The 20,985-nt window shown below is 51.7% G+C and overlaps 9 protein-coding genes across 9 annotated transcripts; 6 read left to right on the top strand and 3 right to left on the bottom strand.

Annotated features, from left to right (window-relative positions):
* Positions 1–510: 510 nt before the first annotated feature.
* On the top strand, positions 511–1,781 carry J4E82_009455 (uncharacterized protein; the record flags this gene model as incomplete). The annotated part of the gene is made up of 4 exons (XM_051735679.1): positions 511–560; positions 669–1,077; positions 1,152–1,565; positions 1,662–1,781. The coding sequence occupies 4 exons, from the start codon at positions 511–513 to the stop codon at positions 1,779–1,781; spliced, it is 993 nt and encodes a 330-aa protein (XP_051584550.1).
* A 718-nt stretch (positions 1,782–2,499) lies between these two features.
* J4E82_009454 (uncharacterized protein) lies at positions 2,500–4,392 on the top strand (the record flags this gene model as incomplete). Its single annotated transcript, XM_051735678.1, has 1 exon — positions 2,500–4,392. One exon carries the CDS (start codon positions 2,500–2,502, stop codon positions 4,390–4,392), a length of 1,893 nt encoding a protein of 630 aa, XP_051584549.1.
* Positions 4,393–4,849: 457 nt separating this feature from the next.
* J4E82_009453 (uncharacterized protein) lies at positions 4,850–5,987 on the bottom strand (the record flags this gene model as incomplete). The annotated part of the gene is made up of 3 exons (XM_051735677.1): positions 4,850–5,563; positions 5,630–5,877; positions 5,939–5,987. 3 exons carry the CDS (start codon positions 5,985–5,987, stop codon positions 4,850–4,852), a joined length of 1,011 nt encoding a protein of 336 aa, XP_051584548.1.
* A 280-nt stretch (positions 5,988–6,267) lies between these two features.
* Positions 6,268–8,338, top strand: J4E82_009452 (uncharacterized protein; the record flags this gene model as incomplete). The annotated part of the gene is made up of 3 exons (XM_051735676.1): positions 6,268–6,489; positions 6,582–7,536; positions 7,590–8,338. 3 exons carry the CDS (start codon positions 6,268–6,270, stop codon positions 8,336–8,338), a joined length of 1,926 nt encoding a protein of 641 aa, XP_051584547.1.
* Positions 8,339–9,031: 693 nt separating this feature from the next.
* Positions 9,032–11,303, top strand: J4E82_009451 (uncharacterized protein; the record flags this gene model as incomplete). Its single annotated transcript, XM_051735675.1, has 3 exons — positions 9,032–9,741; positions 9,790–9,864; positions 9,929–11,303. 3 exons carry the CDS (start codon positions 9,032–9,034, stop codon positions 11,301–11,303), a joined length of 2,160 nt encoding a protein of 719 aa, XP_051584546.1.
* A 106-nt stretch (positions 11,304–11,409) lies between these two features.
* Positions 11,410–12,982, bottom strand: J4E82_009450 (uncharacterized protein; the record flags this gene model as incomplete). The annotated part of the gene is made up of 3 exons (XM_051735674.1): positions 11,410–12,241; positions 12,291–12,357; positions 12,481–12,982. 3 exons carry the CDS (start codon positions 12,980–12,982, stop codon positions 11,410–11,412), a joined length of 1,401 nt encoding a protein of 466 aa, XP_051584545.1.
* A 1,727-nt stretch (positions 12,983–14,709) lies between these two features.
* J4E82_009449 (uncharacterized protein) lies at positions 14,710–17,412 on the top strand (the record flags this gene model as incomplete). The annotated part of the gene is made up of 3 exons (XM_051735673.1): positions 14,710–14,885; positions 14,936–16,089; positions 16,139–17,412. The coding sequence occupies 3 exons, from the start codon at positions 14,710–14,712 to the stop codon at positions 17,410–17,412; spliced, it is 2,604 nt and encodes an 867-aa protein (XP_051584544.1).
* Positions 17,413–17,927: 515 nt separating this feature from the next.
* On the top strand, positions 17,928–18,764 carry J4E82_009448 (uncharacterized protein; the record flags this gene model as incomplete). Its single annotated transcript, XM_051735672.1, has 3 exons — positions 17,928–18,005; positions 18,062–18,119; positions 18,175–18,764. 3 exons carry the CDS (start codon positions 17,928–17,930, stop codon positions 18,762–18,764), a joined length of 726 nt encoding a protein of 241 aa, XP_051584543.1.
* A 145-nt stretch (positions 18,765–18,909) lies between these two features.
* J4E82_009447 (uncharacterized protein) lies at positions 18,910–20,965 on the bottom strand (the record flags this gene model as incomplete). Its single annotated transcript, XM_051735671.1, has 2 exons — positions 18,910–20,772; positions 20,825–20,965. 2 exons carry the CDS (start codon positions 20,963–20,965, stop codon positions 18,910–18,912), a joined length of 2,004 nt encoding a protein of 667 aa, XP_051584542.1.
* Between the last annotated feature and the right edge of the window lie 20 nt (positions 20,966–20,985).

Raw genomic sequence — 20,985 nt, 5'->3', positions numbered from 1 at the left:
TGATGAAATTCGCTCATGGTATACACAAGCGGAACTCGGCACTTCTCTGAAAATGGGCATTTATTGCTAACAATTTTGAGAAAATGTTTTGAACCCTCCAGTAATCTTCAATTCGTATAATAGTAATGTTGAGCCGCTTCAAGATTGGACGGCATAGACGATCCTGGCCTCTCCGGGCTGAGTGCGTCATGACTACCAGTAAAACCAGGCGCTGCGACGACATTGGAATACAAGATGCTAGATACTGGTATCGAAACGAGAGGTCTTTCCATACACCGAGACAAGCTCACCGCCGAGATCGCATTATCACATGTCGTGTTTGGGAGGGCTGCAGCTTCTCTCACTCGTGCCTGCCTTCACCTTATATTTGACCCAAACAAAACACATACATTAATAGTCTCCATTGAGACACCACAAGCTGGTCCTCGCATCTGTACAAAGACTCTCGTTATGATCATCTCAGCTTCAATCTTATCACAACTCACTCGTCTACAACACCAGTAGCTCACAATGGGAGGCCGCCGCAATATGCACGCCTACAATCAAGACGAGATCCACAGGTACGTGCAACCGATCTCAGTGGGCGATGATTGTTATCGTCACATAGACGTTGTAACTGCTCACTGACATTTGCATCTTGACGGATCCGCTGCTGACTACTCTCACAGGCTCAAGGGCATCCCGCTCCCCATCAAGATCAAATGCGGTCGGTGTCAGAAGAACCTCCCACAAGCCAAGTACTCTACCAAGCAGCTCACCGATGCGCGTTGGAAAATCAAGAACTCGGCCAAGATTTACAAGGCTATCAACTGTCAGGCATGCACTGGGCAGCAGAAGGTCGAGGTCGAGTGCACCATGTGCGGTAAAACTAAAGGCCTGGAAGAGTTTGCCAAATCGCAGCGTGCAAAGCCCGATACTGCCAAATGCTTCAAGTGTATCGAAGCTCAGCTTGCGGACGAAGCCGTCGACGAAGACCGCTATGAGAACTTGGAGAACGCTTTCCTTCCGGCGGACCACTCTAACGGCCAGTATCCTGAGTATTTCTCCTCGGCCACAACTGACACTTCTTCCAACTACGTGAGTTCTCGCATGACCTATATGCGGCATCGGCAGGTGCCGCTACATGGTGGCTTTTGTACTGACTTCCAAAGGGTGACGATGAATGGCAGACCGTCAATGGTGGAGATCGGCGCCCTAAACACAAAGACATGGTAGACAGAGGTATCGCATTGTCGGCTGACTTTCAAAAGGCTATGTCCATGACTGGCTCAGCGGACGAGAGCCTGATTGAGACCGAGTACACATACGCTGCTGCCGCTGGTCATGGAAAGGGCAACAGCGACGGCGGCTGGAGCGAACAACGCACCAAATCATGGCACACCAAGTCCAATGCAGCTCCCAGCACGAGCTCTGGCTTCAACCCTAATGCTTACCGTCGTCCCGCTTCTTCAGTCACCGGTTCTGCTCACTCCTTCGCTTCCAGCGTAGCTGAATACTCCGATACTTCCGATGTTCGTCCCAATGGATGGGCTAAGATCCGTGCTGCTCCTCGCGGCCCTCCTATGGTATGTTTGTCTCAATAGCGCGATATGAAGGAATCCCATCCTACGAACACGAATAACCTTGGTGCGTAGCCAACACCCATGCTGACCGTATTATAGATGCCTATGGGTGACATTGCTCGACAGACTGGCTCTGACCTTGGTGCTTGGGATTCTGATGACGATGAAGAGGAGAATGATGAAGATGACGATGACAGTGATGACGATACTATCATCTAGTTAAGTAATTCCCTTGTGTGAACAGGGAAGCTAGAGATGAAGGATATAAAATCAAGCAAGCGGCCGGATTCGGCAAGGTTTGGGACTTTGGGAATGAATAGGCGTGGGGGATTTATTTTGTTTCACTGGAATAACTTGCGACCATATGGCTGGGGAGTTTCCTAATGGTGATTGACGGGGCCTTCATAATGTTACAAAAAGCTCAAATTTTCAATCGATGGCGTTACAATTAGCCCCATACCTGCGAGGGTGAGAGTGAGAGACTTGTCAGGGGTAGACTAATCCGGAACAAGCAACCAATTGCCACCACGTGACTGCGCGACTGCGGATGCCCGGACCCCGACGCGCCTTCCTATCGATGTCTCACCCCACTCACCCCAAGCAGACTCAATCAGCACAACTGTTCCTCCGCAAACTTTTCGATCAATTTGCTCTGTTGAAAATCGCAAATCTAACAGGATAAGAATACAGAAATCATGTAAGTCAAGTTTAGGAATTTAAGTGAGCGAGCGCGCAATACTGACGAGTGGCGACAGGACCGGACGACGACCTAGAGGCGCAGGCAGAGGTGCAGGTATTCGAGGGCCACATTCTGCGCTGACAGACTTTCTGGCGGTGAGTAACTCATATCCTTGCGAACAGGCTATACAGCATCTGCGCTTTGCGATATCAAGGTCGAAGGCCGCTGGGTCAGCGCAATAGCGGTGGCGCAAACTTCATGTCAGATGGTACTTGGAAGGGATATTTGCTAATCAGAAAATTCCAGGCGAACAACATTTCCGCCGCAGAGATCCGTGACTCGTACCAACAACGTGTTCGACAAGCAGAGCAAGACGCTGGAGAAGCAGAAGACAACGGCGAAGGACCGTCGAATGCTGGTGAAGAGGGCGAAGATGTCGAAGAAGACCTGCAAGCAGAGTCCTCTGCAATGGCAGCTGAACGTTCCCGCAAACGTAAACGCAATCAAGAAGAGGCCATAGCGAAGATAAAGAAAGGCAAGGCGGCCGAGAAAGCGTCAAAGAAAAAGAAGAAGGGCTCAGAGGACGATTCTGACTTTGAGGACGTCATGGATATGTACAAGAAGGCTAAGCCGCTTCCTGGACAGCTGGAGAACTGCGAGATTTGTAATAAGCGTTTTACCGTCACACCGTACAGCAAGGCGGGTCCAGAAGGTGGACTTCTTTGTACACCGTGTGGAAAAGAGATGGTGAAAGATGCAAAGGCAGAGAAGAAGGCAGCTAAGCCTGTCGTGCGCAAGGGCCGAAGGAAGATTGAGAGCAACCGCCTCGATGGTATGACTGTGCGCGGACCCAAGACGCTACAACAGCTGTGCATTGAGAAGCTCGCCAAACATTCCGAAGACATTGATGAATTGGGCGAGATGCCAGAGGGCATCATGAACCGAATCAGTGAAATCTTCTCGAAGAAGCGTGCGATGAACTCCACCACGATGAAGTTGTTCCTCCAGCCCGATATGCAGTCGGTTGCAATTCATGAGGCTGCATACCTCGAGACTGAGGATTACGATCAGATCTTTGCAGTTTGCCCATACGTTAAGCGTCTGTCTCTTCGCAACTGTTGCCAGTTCAAGGACAGCAATATTGACTACATGAACGAAAAGGCGAAGGCGCTTGAAGAGATCCAATTATTGGGTGCTAACCTTGTCTCCAACGACAAATGGGCTGAACTCTTCATCGCTCGAGGCCAAGATTTGAAGACACTAAAGGTGGAGTGGTTGGACGCCGCATTCGACGACCAGGTAGTAGAAGCACTTACCACTTTCTGTCCGAACCTTGAGCGTCTGAAGATTGAGCGTTGCAAGAAGATTGGGCCAGACAGCATCGACGCCATAGCTCATTTGAAGCACCTAAAGCACCTCACACTCCGCTTCTACGACCCCATCACCCGCGAGAAGCTCGTCCACTTGGTAAACTCCGTCGGCGCCAACCTCCGCACCCTATGCCTAGAGCACTTCCTCGACAACACAACAGATCCCACCGACGACGTCTTAGAGACCATCCACAACAAGTGCCACCAACTTAGCAAATTTCGCTTCACTGAAAACAACGAGTGCACCGACACTGGCTACGTCAATCTCTTCTCTAGCTGGGATAACCCGCCCCTCCACTACATCGACGTAAACTCCACTCGCGACATGGACAACTCCAACCCTGACGGCCCAGAGGATGAACCCATCGGCCTCGCTTCCAACGGCTTCCGCGCGCTGATGGCACATTCCGGCTCGCGCCTCGAGTTCCTAGACATATCTTCCTGCCGCCACATTTCCCACACGACCTTTACAGAAGTCTTTGACGGCACCAAACAATATCCTCATCTCCGCGAGATCAACTTGTCCTTCTGTCCCGTGGTTGATACGCAGATTGTCGCTGGTGTCTTCCGGTCGTGTCCTGCGATCAAGAAGGTGGTTACGTTTGGGTGCTTCCAGGTAAATGATGTGGTTGTGCCCAGGGGCATTGTGTTGATTGGAGCACCAAAGGCTCAGGATCAGATTGAGCAGTTTGGAGAGTTGGTGTTGGACTATCAGAAGGAGATTGAGGAGGAGAGGGGCCAGATGAGGGCGGCGGGGAGAATTATTCCTGTTGTTGGGTAGATGACATGTTTTGAAGTCGAGGGTCAATGGCGTGTATGGGCATGGCGTTATGGAAGAGGTATGGTGTTCATGGTCACACGACTGGATTTCAGGAGCAGTATTTCGATCATCTTGGGCGTTCTTCGCCTGTCTCAGTCGACATGATTTAGATGCATGTAGACTTCTCAACATGGGCATCTCTTGTAGCCTATTGCATTTGAGTTTCCATTCGCAAGATTTTTTGATATTGAGTATGCAAATGCTGACGCTGAACGCTGATAAATACGTTTACATCGTGTTCCTCATACGCGTCTCTTTTCCTTGCGCAGGCTGTCTGCGTGCTCAGTCCTTTGACATGGGCTATCGCACAAGCGCATGGCTTTGCATGTGCTCTCAAGTCCAACCCGCAACCTGAATACGACATGCCTTGTCGATTCCGTTCCCAGTATAGATATCATCCCTCTTTTGAACACCCCACTCATACCTTGCTCAGCCAAATCATAAACCCAAACTGCACCACATAACTGTAAACGAACAAGAACTGCGTCCTCCGGCTCTTCTGGCTCTTTGAATCCGTATATCCCGCTGCAGCGGGCGTTCCGTAGCTATTCTGAGAGCTGATATCGGGCAACAGCACATATCGCAAGCTCCTAAGCAAGAAGAACGAGTTTGCGCTGAAGCAATACAAGAATATGACCCAGCCGACCCACGAGCTACCAAATCCGATCCAAGTAGCCAAGTTGGTAAGAAGGAGCGATACAATGACGTGTACGAATTTATAGCCACTGTATGCGACGAGGTCGAGGAGCTGGCTTGAGCTGCTGATAGCGAGAAGGAAGGTGCCAGTTCGAATGATGAGGATTTCGAGCAAAGTCACGGCGATGGCAACGGTAGCCGTTGTGCCCAGGAGTTCGGGGTTGAAAGCGCCGCGCAGACCTGCAATAAAGGTTGAAAGCAGAATGTACGTCACCAGCGCCATGGTGGGAATATACATGTCTGGCGAATTCACATCTTCGCGCGGGGGCTGGTATAGTAGCGCAGCGGAGGCTGAGGGATCGGGCGCGTGTCGTTGTTGGCGCGACCAGGGGCGGTGCCACCATGGGATTAGGATGATGCGGAGTTTGGTGAGGACGTAGGAGTTTGTGACGTTGAAGTAGTGCTTTAGTGCGGATACGGAGACGAATCGTCCTAGCTGGGGGGCTGTCAGTACTTTGCCCATGCATCAGTGGGCAGGGTGCTATTGCATGCGGGTACATACGTTCTGTTCCATGTAGTGCTGTCCGGCATCGACTGCGCTCTTTCCCATCTGGAAGCCTAATTGGGCAGTGGGGTCGTTGATGAAGCCGCCGAAGGACGGGTGCACGCCATATCCGCCCTGCTGAGGCGGCATGCCTCCTGCTTGCTGTCCGTAACCATAGCCGCTTTGGGGTTGTGAAGGGGGTTGCGGAGGAGGCGGTGATCGTAGCTGGGGAACTGTGGAAACGTGTTGTGGAACTGGGTGATGTACTAACAGGAGTCAGTATATGTGATGCGTTGGAGAGGCGAACGAAGACATGACGATACGTACAGGGTGGTGAATGCGCCGGTGGTGGGTTGCCGTAGTTGGGGCGCTGCATGGTTGCGCGTCGCGGTGGCGGTAGTGGTTGGTGTAGCGAGTGTGGTTTTCAAGAATGAGTACAGGATGAAGGAGACACAGTTTGGAGATGCGCAATTGAACACGTCGCCGTGGTTGTTGTTGAATTTCTGCCTTGAGCTGCGGTGTCGTTGGCACCTCCGAATTCCGACCATCTGGCAAGAGGCGCGCACGGCCGTTCGTCATAAGCCCATCGCCCACATGTGCCCGCCGCACCACCACGTCTCCCTTTCGCAACACTTGCCCCGCCTTTCACCCTCGCCATGTTGGACACTTTTGAGATAGTGACCACTTCGGGTGTCGTCTTGTGGTCGCGCACCTACGTCCCGGTCGGCGCAAACGTCATCAACAGTTTAATACGAGATGTCTTCATCGAGGAGCGCATACAACCCCAGTCCGAGGATGCTGGCTCGAAGCCTACGTACAAGAAGGAGGGATACACGTTGAAATGGACGGCGGCAAAGGACCTCGGTCTCATCTTTGTGGTATGTCTTGATGTGCCACGACCAACAATGCGTGGCAGTCGAGTCACGGCGCATTGCAACATAGATATGTACAGTGGCTGACTTCTCCACAGGCGGTATACCAAAGCCTGGTTCACCTCACTTGGGTGGATAAACTGCTTGACAATGTGCGCGCGCTCTTCGTCGGCCTCTATGGCGAGCAGCTCAAGACGGAACACAGCAGTGTGGTCAACTGCGATAAATTCGGCACCTACTTCGACCGCCAGATGCACGACCTGGAAGGCGCGAGCGACTCTGGCGCACCAAGCATCAAGCTCACCACACCCGAATCGAGCACCGACAACGACAGCGCCGACGAAGCTGCACCCAAACCAGCCGCGCTACAGAAACCACAGCAGTCCTTGTACGATACGAGTGCCGATTCCACACCAGTGCCTACGCCAGATACTTCGCGGCCTAGCACACCTGGCCAAAGTCAGCTCCTGACAGGAAAGGCGAGGCCGTTCGGGGGCAAGATGTCACGGAGAGACAAGAAGAAGGCTTCGGCTTTCAGCTCGGCGCCAGTATCATCGGGCGACGAAGCATCAGCAAAGAAGAAGGGCAAGGGCTCAGCGAAAAAAGGCAGAGTGTGGGGTGAATTTGGCGCAGAAGAGCAGGACGACTCTGTGCTCGACTATTCGCAGTCAGATATTCAAGGCGATGCCTCTGGAAACGAAGCGCTCGAGGAGATTAGGCCAGAGACGTGGGGCCACAAGACGAACAGGGGCGAGTTTGTGCTCAAGGATCTCGACGAAGAAATGGACGAGATCATCGCAGCGCAGAATGCAAAGAAGGAGAAGGAGGCGCCCGCAGCATCTGGTGGACTCGTAGGATCCAGTTTGGGTGCAATTGGTGGACTCTTCAGGAACGTAGTGGGCGGCAAGACACTCACCAAGGAGGCACTGGCAAAGCCTCTGAAAGAAATGGAACAGCATCTTCTTCGCAAAAACGTAGCTCTCGAAGCAGCAGTACGATTGTGCGAAAGCGTCGAGCGGGATCTTGTGGGCATGAAGACTCCAAGCTTCACTAGTCAGTCAACTCATTTAATTATTACCAAGCATGTATACTGACTACTGCAACAGCAATTGAGACAACCCTCAAAGCCTCCATGGAGAAAGCCCTTACCAAGATGCTTACCCCAACATCCTCCCTCGACCTCCTTCGCGAGATCCAACACACCAACGCCACTACATCCCGCCCCTACGTACTTTCCATTGTCGGAGTAAACGGCGTTGGAAAATCAACAAACCTGTCCAAAATCGCTTTCTTCCTGCTCCAAAACCACCACCGCGTCCTGATCGCCGCAGCAGACACTTTCCGTTCTGGAGCCGTCGAACAGCTACGCGTCCACGTAGACCGATTAAAAGAGCTCTCACAAAGAGAAGGCGGACAAGTCGACCTCTTCGAGAAGGGCTACGGCAAAGACGCCGCAAACATTGCTGCCGACGCCGTTACCTTTGCTTCAAAGAACAGCTTCAACGTCGTTCTCATCGACACTGCCGGTCGCCGCCACAACGACCAACGCCTCATGTCTTCGCTGGAGAAATTCGGCAAATTGGCCAATCCAGACAAAATCCTCATGGTGGGTGAAGCCCTCGTCGGCACAGATTCAGTAGCCCAAGCAAGAAACTTTAACGCTTCTTTCGGCGCGGGCAGGAACCTCGATGGCTTTGTCATATCAAAATGCGATACTGTGGGAGACATGGTGGGGACGTTGGTGTCAATGGTGCATGCGACGGGTATTCCGGTCGTGTTTCTGGGTACTGGGCAGCATTATAGTGATTTGAGGACGTTGAATGTCGGCGCTGTCACGAGGTTGCTTATGAGCTGAGTGTGTAGCGGGGTGATAGAGGCTTGTATTATAGCGAGTGTAATGTCATTAATCGTGGAAGTTTATGCTACGCTATTGAGTGAGATCACTCCTGCAGAACAGCAAATCTGAGCCTATTGGGTTATCTAGCATACTCTGCCTCTAGCACCAAGGGGAAAGTTGGAAATAAGCTGATGGTGGGTAGCCCTTATCACACCTCAACAACGTACGAATTTCTTAAATCTAAAATTTTAGAAGTACTCGCAGCCTTGTGTTGTATCTGTCTACCTTTTCTTATTTTTTTATTACGACGTTGTAGTGCGTGGTTGGGGCAAGGAGGGTTAGTGTTCTGAATCTTACTTCCGACTTTCCCCTTAGTGCTAGAGTCTGCACCATTGGAAATGCTGCTCGAGGACCAATGAACACCCCAGTCAAAATGTCGATGCCCCTTGCCCCACCATCCATAAGGTTGGAGATGGATGGAAACTGCACCACATCGCTCGAACATCGGATTTACCTCTAGGAGTTCGTTGAGAAAACATTCGTAGCTCGCCTTAACCTGCTAAGAGCTAAGAGCTACTTGTCCTAAGCTGTTTGTGACCGTAGGTAAGCGAGGGCCTGCATCACCTCGTGATCTTATCCGTAGGTGGCAGCTGCGCTGCCTCATCGTGCTCGTTACCGTACTTCATCACTCAAACATGAGAGGAAGCGAGGATGTCGTCCGACGCTCCCCTATGCCAGATTTGCCGCCGCATCTTTCTACCCGAGATATTCAATGTCGAAGAAGAGTACTCTACAGCTGTGGTCGACTACGTTCGGTCAGACACATTACCAGATCTGCCAGTTTTACATGAAGAAGCCAACAAAGGCTGCCCTTTTTGCACTGAGCTGAAGAAGCGCATATCAGCACTTGAATGGCCAAAAGACGTTCGCGATGTCACGATTGGGCCCGCGACGTGGCTCCACGAATCGTTCTGGGAGTCAGAGCTCAGCCCGGAGCAGGAGGGTATCGTATTGCTGGAGGTGCAAGTATCCTGTCCAGTGACGCCACCACACACTCTCCACTTCGAGGTCTTTGCTCATGCAGGCTCGTTCGCGAGCACCCATATGAGAGTTAGACGACTACCTCCTTCGACAGACCGTTACTCTTCAGCGTGTATCGAGCGACTCCAGCAGATGATTTCGAAGTGCGCTGGGGTTCATTGGCAATGTGAGCCTGGAAACGAGGACTTTTGGCCGACGCGGGTCATCGACGTTGGTGCAGTAGATGAAACGGCTGATCCGAGACTGGTGGTCACCTCCAAGCCTGCTTCTCGATATGTTGCGCTTTCTCATTGCTGGGGCAAGCCTGGGCCTGGTGTTCGGATGCTGAAAACGCTGTCGACTAATATACAGTCGCATATGCTCGGTATTCCATTGGAGAGGTAAGCTTACTACGTGTACCATGGCAAGCTACCACTAACAGCGATTAGCATGCCACTGAACTTTCAGCACGCCATATTTGTCACCCGCGCGCTGGGATTGAGGTATATCTGGATAGACAGTTTGTGAGTCATGTCAACTGCACCCACGGTATCTGGGATTGTCACTGATCTCACACCTCTATGTTAGGTGCATTTTGCAAGATTCTAGTTTAGATTGGGCCAAGGAAGGGGCGCAGATGGATAAGGTGTACAGATCCGCGTTCGTGACCCTCGCAGCAACTTCAGCCTCTACAAGCGAGGATGGCTTCCTCGACTACATGCTTGCGGATAAAACTTTCACGATCCCGCTACCGTGCTATCCAGATAGACAGTTGGCCGTTGGGTCCCCCGACACTGTAGTGACCGAATCCATCGTCGCGCGGTACATGGAAGGGCGCGACACCCAACACATGGAGACAGATGTCGACGGATCGACTTGGAATGAACGCGCATGGACCTTGCAAGAACGACATCTAGCGAGGAGAATCATTCATTTCAGTGCAAACCAAATATTCTGGGAGTGCCGAAGAGGTTTTGCATCTGAGTGTGGCTATAGAATCATGCGACTACCGGTTTCGCTCACTCGAACATATGGCGCAGATAGCTCCTCGGAGAAATCCTCTGACGAGGACGTCGAAGATGCAGCTTCCCCCCTTGCAAGATCTGGATCGGAGATCAGTGAGCGTTTGTCAACCTCTGAGGGCAGCGATTCGGAATCAGATTCATGGGATCACACTCTGGCAACAAGGTCAGCCGTGTATTTCTGGTGGTTCCAGATTCTAGCCGATTACAGTCGGCGAAAGCTTACTTTCGCCTCCGACAAGTTCCCGGCAATCTCAGGTCTTGTAAAAGAACTCAATCATACCCTATTGACACAAGTCACCTACGAAGAAGATCAATACATCGCAGGGTTGTGGCTGGGTGCCCTGGCCGATTCACTCTTATGGGCACCCGAGCGTCCTGAAGCCATGACAGACCCCGCGGACCCTGGTGTTTATAGAGCCCCGAGCTGGTCGTGGGCCCGTTGGGACGGCGCAACCATTCCTTATTCTCGCGGTGGACGCTGGCCTGATATTCGTCCGGAGGATAGCACGATTGAATACATTGGGCACGACGTCGAGTTGGACACTTTGAATGAGTATGGGAGTATCAGGCTCGCTTTTCTGACACTCCGAGCTGGCATTGCGCAGATCGTACGCCAGAAGCGGTACACCGAAAACAATACGGCGGGCAGGACGATGGGAACCTATCACATTGCTTGGGAAGATGCAGGTGAATCCCTAGGCTTCATGACTTATGATCAAATCGGGCTCATGGGTTCTGAAGAGGCAAGCGACCACCTATATGCTATGCAAGTCAAGGTACATGAGAGTACATCCTCAACTCCGAACACGCGCTGCGGTCTTGTGTTGCGACTAGGCACTACCGCTGGCACGTACGAACGCGTTGGCACTTTTCAGCTGGATGACGAGCATTCGGGGGCGTTCTCAACAATCGAAAGAGAAGATGTCATTCTGGTGTAGACGTGGGTCTCAGTCATCATTCGCTAGCTCGAAATGAAGCGAACGCTTCCAATATTAGGCCGGTGCCGGAGATGTGGTTGCCGAAAACCACTTCTTCTCGACTGCTCTAGATAGTGAAGCGGAAATTAGGGTCCTCCAACAACACTTTCTCCCCTCGATCAGCCTTTGCGTTCTCGCTCCTGAACCACAAAGTCAAGACTCCAACCAGCAGAATGACCAAAACATTGCACGCCATACACGCAGCAAACCCCGGTACGTAGGACGGCGCATCTTCCGTCCTGAAAATGAGAGCACCTGCGATGCCGCCAATTCCCCCAATACCTGTCAACGAAGCCGAGCAGAATGCGCGTCGCCACTGCCCACGGATGTTGTTCGCCTGGTAAGCCATGACGCTTGGAATTGCAGAGTTGGTGCCCGATACAGTAATGAATACACCAACGTATTGCGCCCAAGGGTTTGACGCGAAGCCCATGATAGGCAATCCGATGAGCGAAACCAAGCACAAGACCACCAGCACGGGACCACGCGTCTTGTACTTGTCGCTGAACCACGCTGCACCGTACATCAAGAAGCCACTCGCAGCGTACGGAGGTGCACCGAGACATTGACTCATCGCTATGCTGAACTTGAGCTTGGTGGACAAAATGATGGGCAAGAAGAAGGCGAAACCGTACGCGATGGTTGTGACGAAGAGCAGGATGAGTGCGAACGCGTAGATGTACCAGTCCTTTGCTGGCTCCAGGAACTTTTTCCAGGAGAATTTCTCTGCCGTCGCATCGTTTCTATCGGCATTGAGCCGATCGATCACTACGTCAAGCTCGTGGGGCTTGAGAAAGCCCCAGGACGGTTTGGCCTTTTCTTCGTCTGGAAATTTCACAATGAATGTGATGGCGAATAGCGCGACGCCGATTGTAATCACACCTTCCATGATGAAGATCCTGCAGAGCTGTCAGTGACGTGTCAAACGATGCTGATGTGCGCTAGGACTGACCACCGCCATCCACGGATTCCCTGGACACCTTCCATCTGCTGTAGCCCATATGCAAGAATGCCGCTCATTGCCGATGCAATACTACCGACGAAGTAGAAAACGCTGTAGCGCTTCGCGACCTCAACTACCTTTGATCAGCGCTTTGCAGGCAAGACACTTGGACCAAGCCGCATCATGGAGACTCACACTTCGTGTACCAGCATGATAAAAGATAGAGACAACCAGGAAAATATCCACTCTCAAGCAACCCCAGCACCAACCTCAATGGAATTAGACTCTGCCAGTTGTTCGTGAATCCAAACCCAACAATGACCGCGCCCCACGCAACGCAGATACCAGGCAAGAACAGCCGCGGCCCGACTTTGCGGCATACGATGATCATGAACGGCTGGCATAGGACGTATGTGATGAAGAAGCACAGGTTGACAAGGTTGTATCCGTATCCACGGCTCATGCGCAGATCGGAAAGCATGCCAGCTATCGCAGCGTTGCTTACGTTCTTGCGATCCATGAGACTGATACCATACATGGCGCCTAGGGCTGGGATTAGACGCCAGTCGACTCGATGGCGCAGCTTGGCTGCGAGCTTTAGGTCAATGGTGTTGGATGAGGTTGATGGTGTGGCGAGACCCTTTTCGAGGTGCTCGATGTGGTCGGCGGACCCATCTTTGGTGGTGGTATGAGTCATGATGGTCATGGTAATTGGACGACAAGTGACAAGTCAAGAGGGAGTCGAGTGGAAGTTCAGTCTCGTCTAGTACCATCAATCACACCAGGAGACGGCACGTCGTGCAATTATAGACTCCAGAGAGCATCCAGCCTTCGAATGTTAGCATGCAGGTCATACGTTCCGTGCGCATGTACCGCTGCCTCTTTCGAAAGCTACGTCGCATATTCCAAGCATTGTAGTTCATGCTTCAAGCCACCGCCAACCCATAGTCGACGTGTGACAGCAGCAGCACGCTGATGCCAAGTAAGCCATGAGACCTCCAGCAGCGAAATGTTTTCCGTAGACCCACAACCTCTTAAATCCACGAAAGAGAATTGAACAAATGTGGTAATGATTGCCACAATGTGTAACGTTGTGTGCGAATCTGGGGTAAGCTTGCGGGGAAGATCTTGGTATGTCTTGGGCTGGTCTTGGGAGCGATCGCGAGGAGCGACTCATTTTCTGTACTTGATGTAGATAAGGAGGCCGTTTTCTGCTGCTGTTTCTGGAGTATCGTTGCCTTCCAACGCTTCTGTGTAGATATGTTATAGGACCACTTGGGAAAGGCGCAGGCTGTGGAAATTTCTCGAGCTCCACGGAGGAGTCCACTTGTCGTTGACGTACTTGGTGGCCAATTGCAAGCGACTCTAGTGTTCTTTCTTTGCAGGCCTCGGTCATTGACGTCGTGTAGTATATCCAAGATAGAAGTCAATACTAGGATTTGTGAGACCAGGGCGAATGCTAGTAATTAGAGATGCTGAACAACTGTTCACAGGCCTACAAACGACACCGCTGGCAACAGCGTTCTCGGTGCTCATAGGCGGGCCGCGCCGGTTTAGGGTAGGCCGGAGGACGTTCTCGCATCATTTGCAGATGTCTGATAGGAAGGTTTGTGGGAAGAATTCCTAGGTGCCTGCGCTTAGTTTCAACACTGCGAAATATGCTCAGGTAACGTCAAAGATTCATAGATAGGATTTATGGTTGTGTAAGAATATAAAGGAGAAAGGGCTAAGGACGTGCACGAATCGCAAGGAGACTCCGACCCACCTACTCCACGGTGGCGCATGCTTAATTGTGGCTAAGTGACTGCGCCATAACACTTCGGGCAAATTTTGACTGTGAGGTCCCGCCCCATGACTTTCACTCAACAAACGTCTGCCTCGAACAATGACAGACGAGATGCCTTCGAAATTGCTCTAGGATAAATCCATACGGCAAAACGGCAGGCTAGATGTAGCGGACCCAATGCCCAGCACCTCTTGTTGAATACACTGCCTTGTTTTATGCAGAGATTATTCGAGTTTCGCAGCATAACAATGACGACACCAGCGATGGTCCCCGCGTCCATGTTCGAGCTTCATCCCCGCAAGCTTCACGAACCATGCGCTACAGTCTTGGATCGACGTAACCGGTACGCTAGATCGTTGTCTAACCTCTGACCGTCCTGCGTTCCAGCCTCCGATTTCGCGCGACCTGCCCCTGGTTCATCTCATTTGATCGGCCATGCGACTAGTCGGAACGCATGTGCCGACCATGTACTATGACACTGAATGTTTACGGGAAGAACGCCAAAGTTTGGGTGCTATGATGCAAGCGCCATTGGCAATTACAATCAATACATGAAGGCAGGATGATCTGCTCGGGGGATGTTTTACGAACTGCATTCTCGCATCGCGACGTCCCCTACACGATCGACATCGCCCGCCATGTCTCAACAGCAGGGAAGCCATCGTACCAGCAGCTCTTCGCTGTCTGCTATGGTATCGACGCTGGTTCCATGTTTCGTAGTCGCAGCTGTTCTCGTAGGAGCTTTCTTTGTGCTACGTGCGAAGCAGAAGCGGTTGTATGCGCCGCGAACATATCACGATGCGCTGTTCGAAGAGTATGTACTTCAATGACACCATTACCTGACCAATACTGATATCAGCATAGGGAAAAGACGCCATCAGCAGGCTCGAGTTTCTTCGGATGGACTTCGAAATTTATGCATCTCAGTGACGAATACGTCCTCAACCACCACTCTCTCGATGCCTACCTCTACATGCGCTTCCTGAAAGTACTCACACTGATGGCATTTGTCGGTGCCATCATCACGTGGCCAATACTCTTTCCTGTAAACGCGACTGGTGGCGGTGGAGAGTCGGGCTTGGACATCCTCAGCTTCTCCAACATCGAAAATGACGTGCGATACTTTGCCCATGCGCTTGTGGCCTGGGTTTTCTTCGGCTGGGTCTTGTTTCTTATCGGCAGAGAGATGTTGTATCTTGCCAAGGTTCGAAAGGCCTACCTCTTGTCCACTTGGAATGCGAGTCGAATCTCGCAGCGAACAGTCTTGTTCACCGATGTGCCAGAGAAAGACCTTTCGCTTGAGCGTCTTCACACCATGTTTCCGGAGGTGGCACAGATTTGGCTAGTCCCAGATGTGAAGGACCTAGAAGATGATGTTGAGGAGCTCGAGAAAACGGTACCCAAACTAGAGGCCAGTGAGATTAAGTACATGGCAGCCGTTACCAAACAACAGCAGAAAAAGAGCAACGAGAAGAATGAAACCGACAAAGCATTGCGACCCACACACCGCTTGAAGCCTTTGATTGGGCATAAGGTCGACTCTATCGGCTACTACCGCAACCAGATCAAGGAACTGCTGCCCAAGATCCAGACAGCACAGCAGTCCCACCTCGCTGGCAAGGAGGAACTAGCCAGCGCCATTTTCATCGAGTTCAACACCATGGCAGCTGCCGAAGCTGCCTTCAATGACAACCAGCACCGCAGGCCGACCAGTTTCTCCTCTCGACAGATGGGTGTCTTGCCGGACGAAGTCATCTGGAAGAACCTCAACATGGGGTCCAAAAACAGAATGATCCGACATTTCCTTGCAACCATCGCTATCTCAGCCCTCATCATATTCTGGGCCATTCCTGTGGCACTTGTTGGTATCATCAGCAACGTCAACTATCTCACAGCCAATGTGCCATTCTTAGCCTGGATCGATTCTATTCCGCCTGTTATCCTTGGTGTGGTCACTGGACTTCTGCCAACTGTTCTACTTGCTGTGCTCATGGCATTGGTACCGGTCATTTGTCGCTGTAAGCTAACAGTCTCGAAATTATCCAAACTTCTTGCTGACCCTTATAGTTTTCGCAAAGCTTGCAGGCGCCGTTACGGTCTCGGAAGTCGAACAGCAGTGCCAGACATGGTACTTTGCTTTCCAAGTCATCCAAGTTTTCCTCATCACGACCTTTACCTCCAGCGCCTCAGCAGTGGCTAGCCAGATCGTCAGCAACCCGTCATCGGCCATCACTCTGCTGTCAAAGAATCTTCCCAAAGCTTCCAATTTCTACATCTCTTACTTCATCCTCTATGGACTCGCCAACGCTTCGCGGTATCTCTTCAATCTGATGGGCTTGGTGGGCGTGCTCATCCTGAGCAAGTTTGCAAAGACTCCAAGAAAGAAGTACATGCGCTACGTATCTTTTACTGAGCCATCGTGGGGAGCGGAATATCCTAAATGGACTAACTTGGGTGTCATCGCCCTATCGTACGCGTGTATCGCGCCGCTCGTTTTGGGTTTTGCGACAATTGGAATCGGGTGCATCTACCTTGCGTATCGCTACAACATGATCTACGTTCACGACACCCATATCGACACCAAGGGTGGTTTCTACGCTCGCGCACTTGAGCAACTTATGGTTGGTGTCTATCTTGGAGAGCTCTGTCTTTTAGGTCTTTTCGGAATCGGAATCGGCAACAGCGTCGTTTCTGCTGGTCCTACTGTGCTTCAGGTCGTGTTGATCGTAGCGACCATCATCTTTCACATTATTATGAAGCGCAAGATCAAGAAGATGAATCTGCTCGACGACTCCTACCATCCTAGCCAGCGAAATGATGCCGAAGCCGGAAGTAACTCAGAGGGCAATGGCATGCATCCTGGATACAGCAACGTCGGACGCAATGACAGCAGACAATCTGAATCGGCGCTTGTATCCACCTTCAGCGACGAAGGCCGCCAACACGTCGGCGCCGAAGCCGTTGGCATGGCACCTCCCTCCGGCGCACCACAGCAACGATCCATGCTCAAAAAGATATTCTCCCCTCACACTGCTTCCGCGAGCGAAATCTCTTCTTCCCTAACTACGCGCTTCCGCCACCCTGTCCCGGCATACACGAAACAAGACGTTCTTGAGGCTTACCTCCACCCTGCCCTGGCTCAACGCGAAGAAGTCATCTGGCTAGCCAGAGATCAGGCTGGCATTAGCAAGAACCAGGTTTCTGAGCTGACTGAAAGTCTGGGAAGCTACGGTGTTGAAGTTACGGATGAGGGTGCGGTAATGAATGAGAAGGGTAAGGTTGAGTGGGATGACAATAGTGTGAGGCAGGCGCCTCTCTGGGACCACAAGGTTGTGTATTGAGCTTTTCATTTGTTTTTTGTACAATGGGGAATGATGATGATGATGATTATAATGAGTGTGCGACACTAACAATTTGTATTATACCCTCAGCTAATATTGTAATGTACATTCCATACAAAGGCTTCACACCCCAAAACTAAAAGTCGATCTTGAACCCCGAGCGATGACTACACAAAACCTGGGGAACTGGTAATTACCTTCCAATCTAGTGCTGTGCCTGAGAAGCTAGTCAGACACGAAAAGAAGCAAGCCCACTGTATGCATGCCGGACGATCTCCGACACCGCCTAGTGGCCGATTACTGCCAGCACTTACAATAAACAAAAGCTATGACGTCTTTGAACCAAAGACGTAGAACTTGGGGAATGTGCCAACTTCCAAGGTACCTGAAAGCTAGTGCAGGCAGTATATCAAGGTCGCGTGTAATCATGGTGGTGGTTGAACATTCTTGCTACCCAGCTTTCTATACTTCGGAACCATACACGTAACTTTTCGTCAACTCACAAATCAAACATTATGCCTCGCAACGGAGATGGATCTGGCGACAATGGCCCCATTGAGGGTCACGAGCTACTTCATGGTGCTTCAGGCGATGTATGTGTTTCGGTGTACTGGAAACATAAGTACTCCTGCTTACATGTGACCAACAGAAAACGCTTCAACATACCAAGCATGTAGCACCTATGCCCGAGCAGGAAGCAGGAGACGGTACGAAAACCACACAGGCATATAAGGTCGAACCAAAAGTACTAACCTATTCTAGCCCTTCCCGGCATGGGCGCCGGTGGTGCCGCAGCACCCATCGCCGACGACGCGGAGCAATTCGGCGTCAACGAGCCCAAGAAAGACCCCACCGAAGAAGAGGACGAAGAACCCATCCCAGACCACCTGAAGACCGACACCTCGTCCAAGAGCTCCAAGAAGCGGGACCAACCGCACCACTCAGCTACCTCCCCCGAGCGCTCTCACCTTGACCAAAAGTTCACAAAGCTGGATAAAGACGAGGTTAACATGTCGACTGCTAGCAGTAAAGGGCAGGAGATGGATGCGCGTGCGCAAAGGGTGGCTGACGCGACGGAGAAGAGCAAAGGAGCTGGGGATGAGATTGTGAAGAAACATGGGGGGCATGCTGACGTGGAGGAATTGCACGGCGCGACTAGTTTGGAGCACGGTGATAAGAGCAAAGACGGTGGTAAGGGTAGTGCGACTGGGAAGAAGGGTGGAGAGAGTGAAAGTGGAAATGGAGGTAAGGGAAGTGAAGGTGGTGAACTCAGCCTTGGAGACAAGGTAGCACGGGAACAGGCTAAGAAATTCGGTGCGAACATTGATGCTAAGAATCAGTATGATGCTTAGGATCAGTAATAAAGAGTAGATAGCAGGGGATACAATTATGAATCAAGATGTAATGTATGCTTCGGGATGCGGTTTTGGTATTCTGTCACGGTTGTGAACGCAAGCTGTATATCTAGCATCTATGTTCATGGTCCACCTTATCAGACTAGAGTGTCGAGCTCACGACGAGCGACATGACCAATGCGGACCAGAACGTCCACGCACGTCCTCCCACCCTCGCAGCACCGCCTTCAAATTCTGGCAACGTACTGTTACTATGTCCACCCGGTCCCGTAGCATTCCCACCACTGCCCGCACGACATTGCGCAATAACCTCTGGGAAAAGCTGCGTAGTATTCGCGTCGACAACCAGGTACTGGCAAATCTCTGCCGAACCATCCAGAACCGCGTCGACCGTCTCTTCAGTACAAGAACTCAAATCCCAGGTGTAGCAGTACGTCAGTCTCTCGCTAGTGAAGGCGTCAAACTGCACATTAGGATCCGGACGGCCGGTGCTCATGTACGTGCTGCTCTCTTGCGTTCCAGCAGTTGACTCAGTTCCAGTTGCAATATCAAGATTGAACAGCGCACGCGAGAAGATCTTGAACGCGGTTTCTGGCTGGTATGCAGGAATCGCGTGACCAGCTTGGTACGTGCGGATATAACTGAGGTTACCGTACTGACGCACCAGACCCCCAACATAGGAGTCGTTGGTCTGGATCTCAGCATATTGCGCTGACGCGTAGCCCGCAGATCCAGTCCAGTTGATTGCCTTGGCGACAGCGTCACCGCCACCCCAGGGACAAGCAAAGTCCAAGTCTCCGTAGACGAGCGAGACTTTGATACCGTTGTCGAGCAGGAAACCGAGGTCGTCGAGCCAGTTGTCGCGAGGGTAGTCGCCAATGTCGCGGTATGCAGCGGAGGCTTGCGGTGAGCTGCCGGTCCAGTTCAGTGGCACGCCGAGCTCAGCTTGTACCCATTCGCGATTCAAGTAACCTTCGTGGAATGGAGGGGGAAATGGAGGCGGTGACGGGGTGGAGATGTCGTAGTAATCGCGGCCTGCGTACTGGTTGTATGGGGTGACGATGTTGGCGCGACAATAAGTTTCAGCGTCTTCGCAAATCTCGTTGACACCTGCATCGATACCAAGGTTCTCGGGGTCATCTTGCGCCGCAGCGTCACGACAGTTCTGAATGCGCTCGAGACACTCTGGGACTGATTCGACCATGGCGTTGTATGTTGTTTCGTTGACAGCTTCAAACCCGTATCCGTTCCCACGAAAAGCTTGCTCGGGGTAGTAGGGGTACTGAACGTAGCGGTCGACGCATCCTGAGATGAGAAGTAGGGTGTCAAGATGCATGATGTAGCCTTCTTCGCCAAGGGTACCATTCTCGATGCGCTGGTTCTGCTCTTCCCAGAAAGACATCATGGCGGGACCGTAGCGTCCGCCATATGATTGAGCTGCGAGACTGATGCGAGTGTCGTTTGGCAAGTAGTGGGGAAATTCTTGGAACCAGGCTTGCGCAAATTCCCATGCTGCGACGGCACCGTTGACACTACCAAAAGCGGTGTTGTTTGCCTCGCGACTAGGGAAAGTTCCAGTGAGCAAAGTGGTGTTCTGTTCAGGCACGGGTGTAGTCTCGTTGAGAAGTGTGACCTCTCCGGTAACGAGGTCACGAGTGATGTTTTGCAAAGTGTCATAAGAAAAGCCAACCTGAACTGGTTGGTCGAAATAGAGCATGTTCGAAGCCCTGTTCCAGCTCCACTCTGCCGGCCGCGTGGAGTTCGAGTCTGGGTTCGCATAGCATGGTCCATTCTCTTCCAGGATGCCGTACATGGATGAAGACCCGGGGCCTCCATTCAGCCAAATCGTCAGTGGCGCATTTGCAGGATCCTCACGAGCTTCAAAGAACCAGAAGAAGCTGTTGATTGGATAATCCTGCCCTTGTCCCAGGTCTGCAGTTCCCGGAGGCAAGTAGACGTGACCAGAGAAAGACTTCACACCAGGCGTAGTTTCGCAGAGCGAATTCTTGATTTGATCATTAGATTGGCAGAACTGTCATTTTCGGAGATGTACAAACCTCTTTGTAGGTAATCTTTACGCCATCTCCAAAGCGCGATTCTAGCACCTTGAGGCCAACTGGTTCCGCAGGAAATTGAGCCAAAATAGGTGCGGCAGATACCAGCAGCACGGCGGCTGCGGAAGAAATGGTAGGACGCATCGCAAGCTTGTCAACCTTGA

Source organism: Alternaria postmessia, assembly GCF_024291825.1.
Source record: "Alternaria postmessia strain BMP 2775 chromosome Unknown scaffold_91, whole genome shotgun sequence".
NCBI lineage: Eukaryota > Fungi > Ascomycota > Dothideomycetes > Pleosporales > Pleosporaceae > Alternaria > Alternaria postmessia.
The sequence above is the reverse complement of the archived record's forward strand: the minus strand, read 5'-3'. Positions and strand labels throughout refer to the sequence as shown.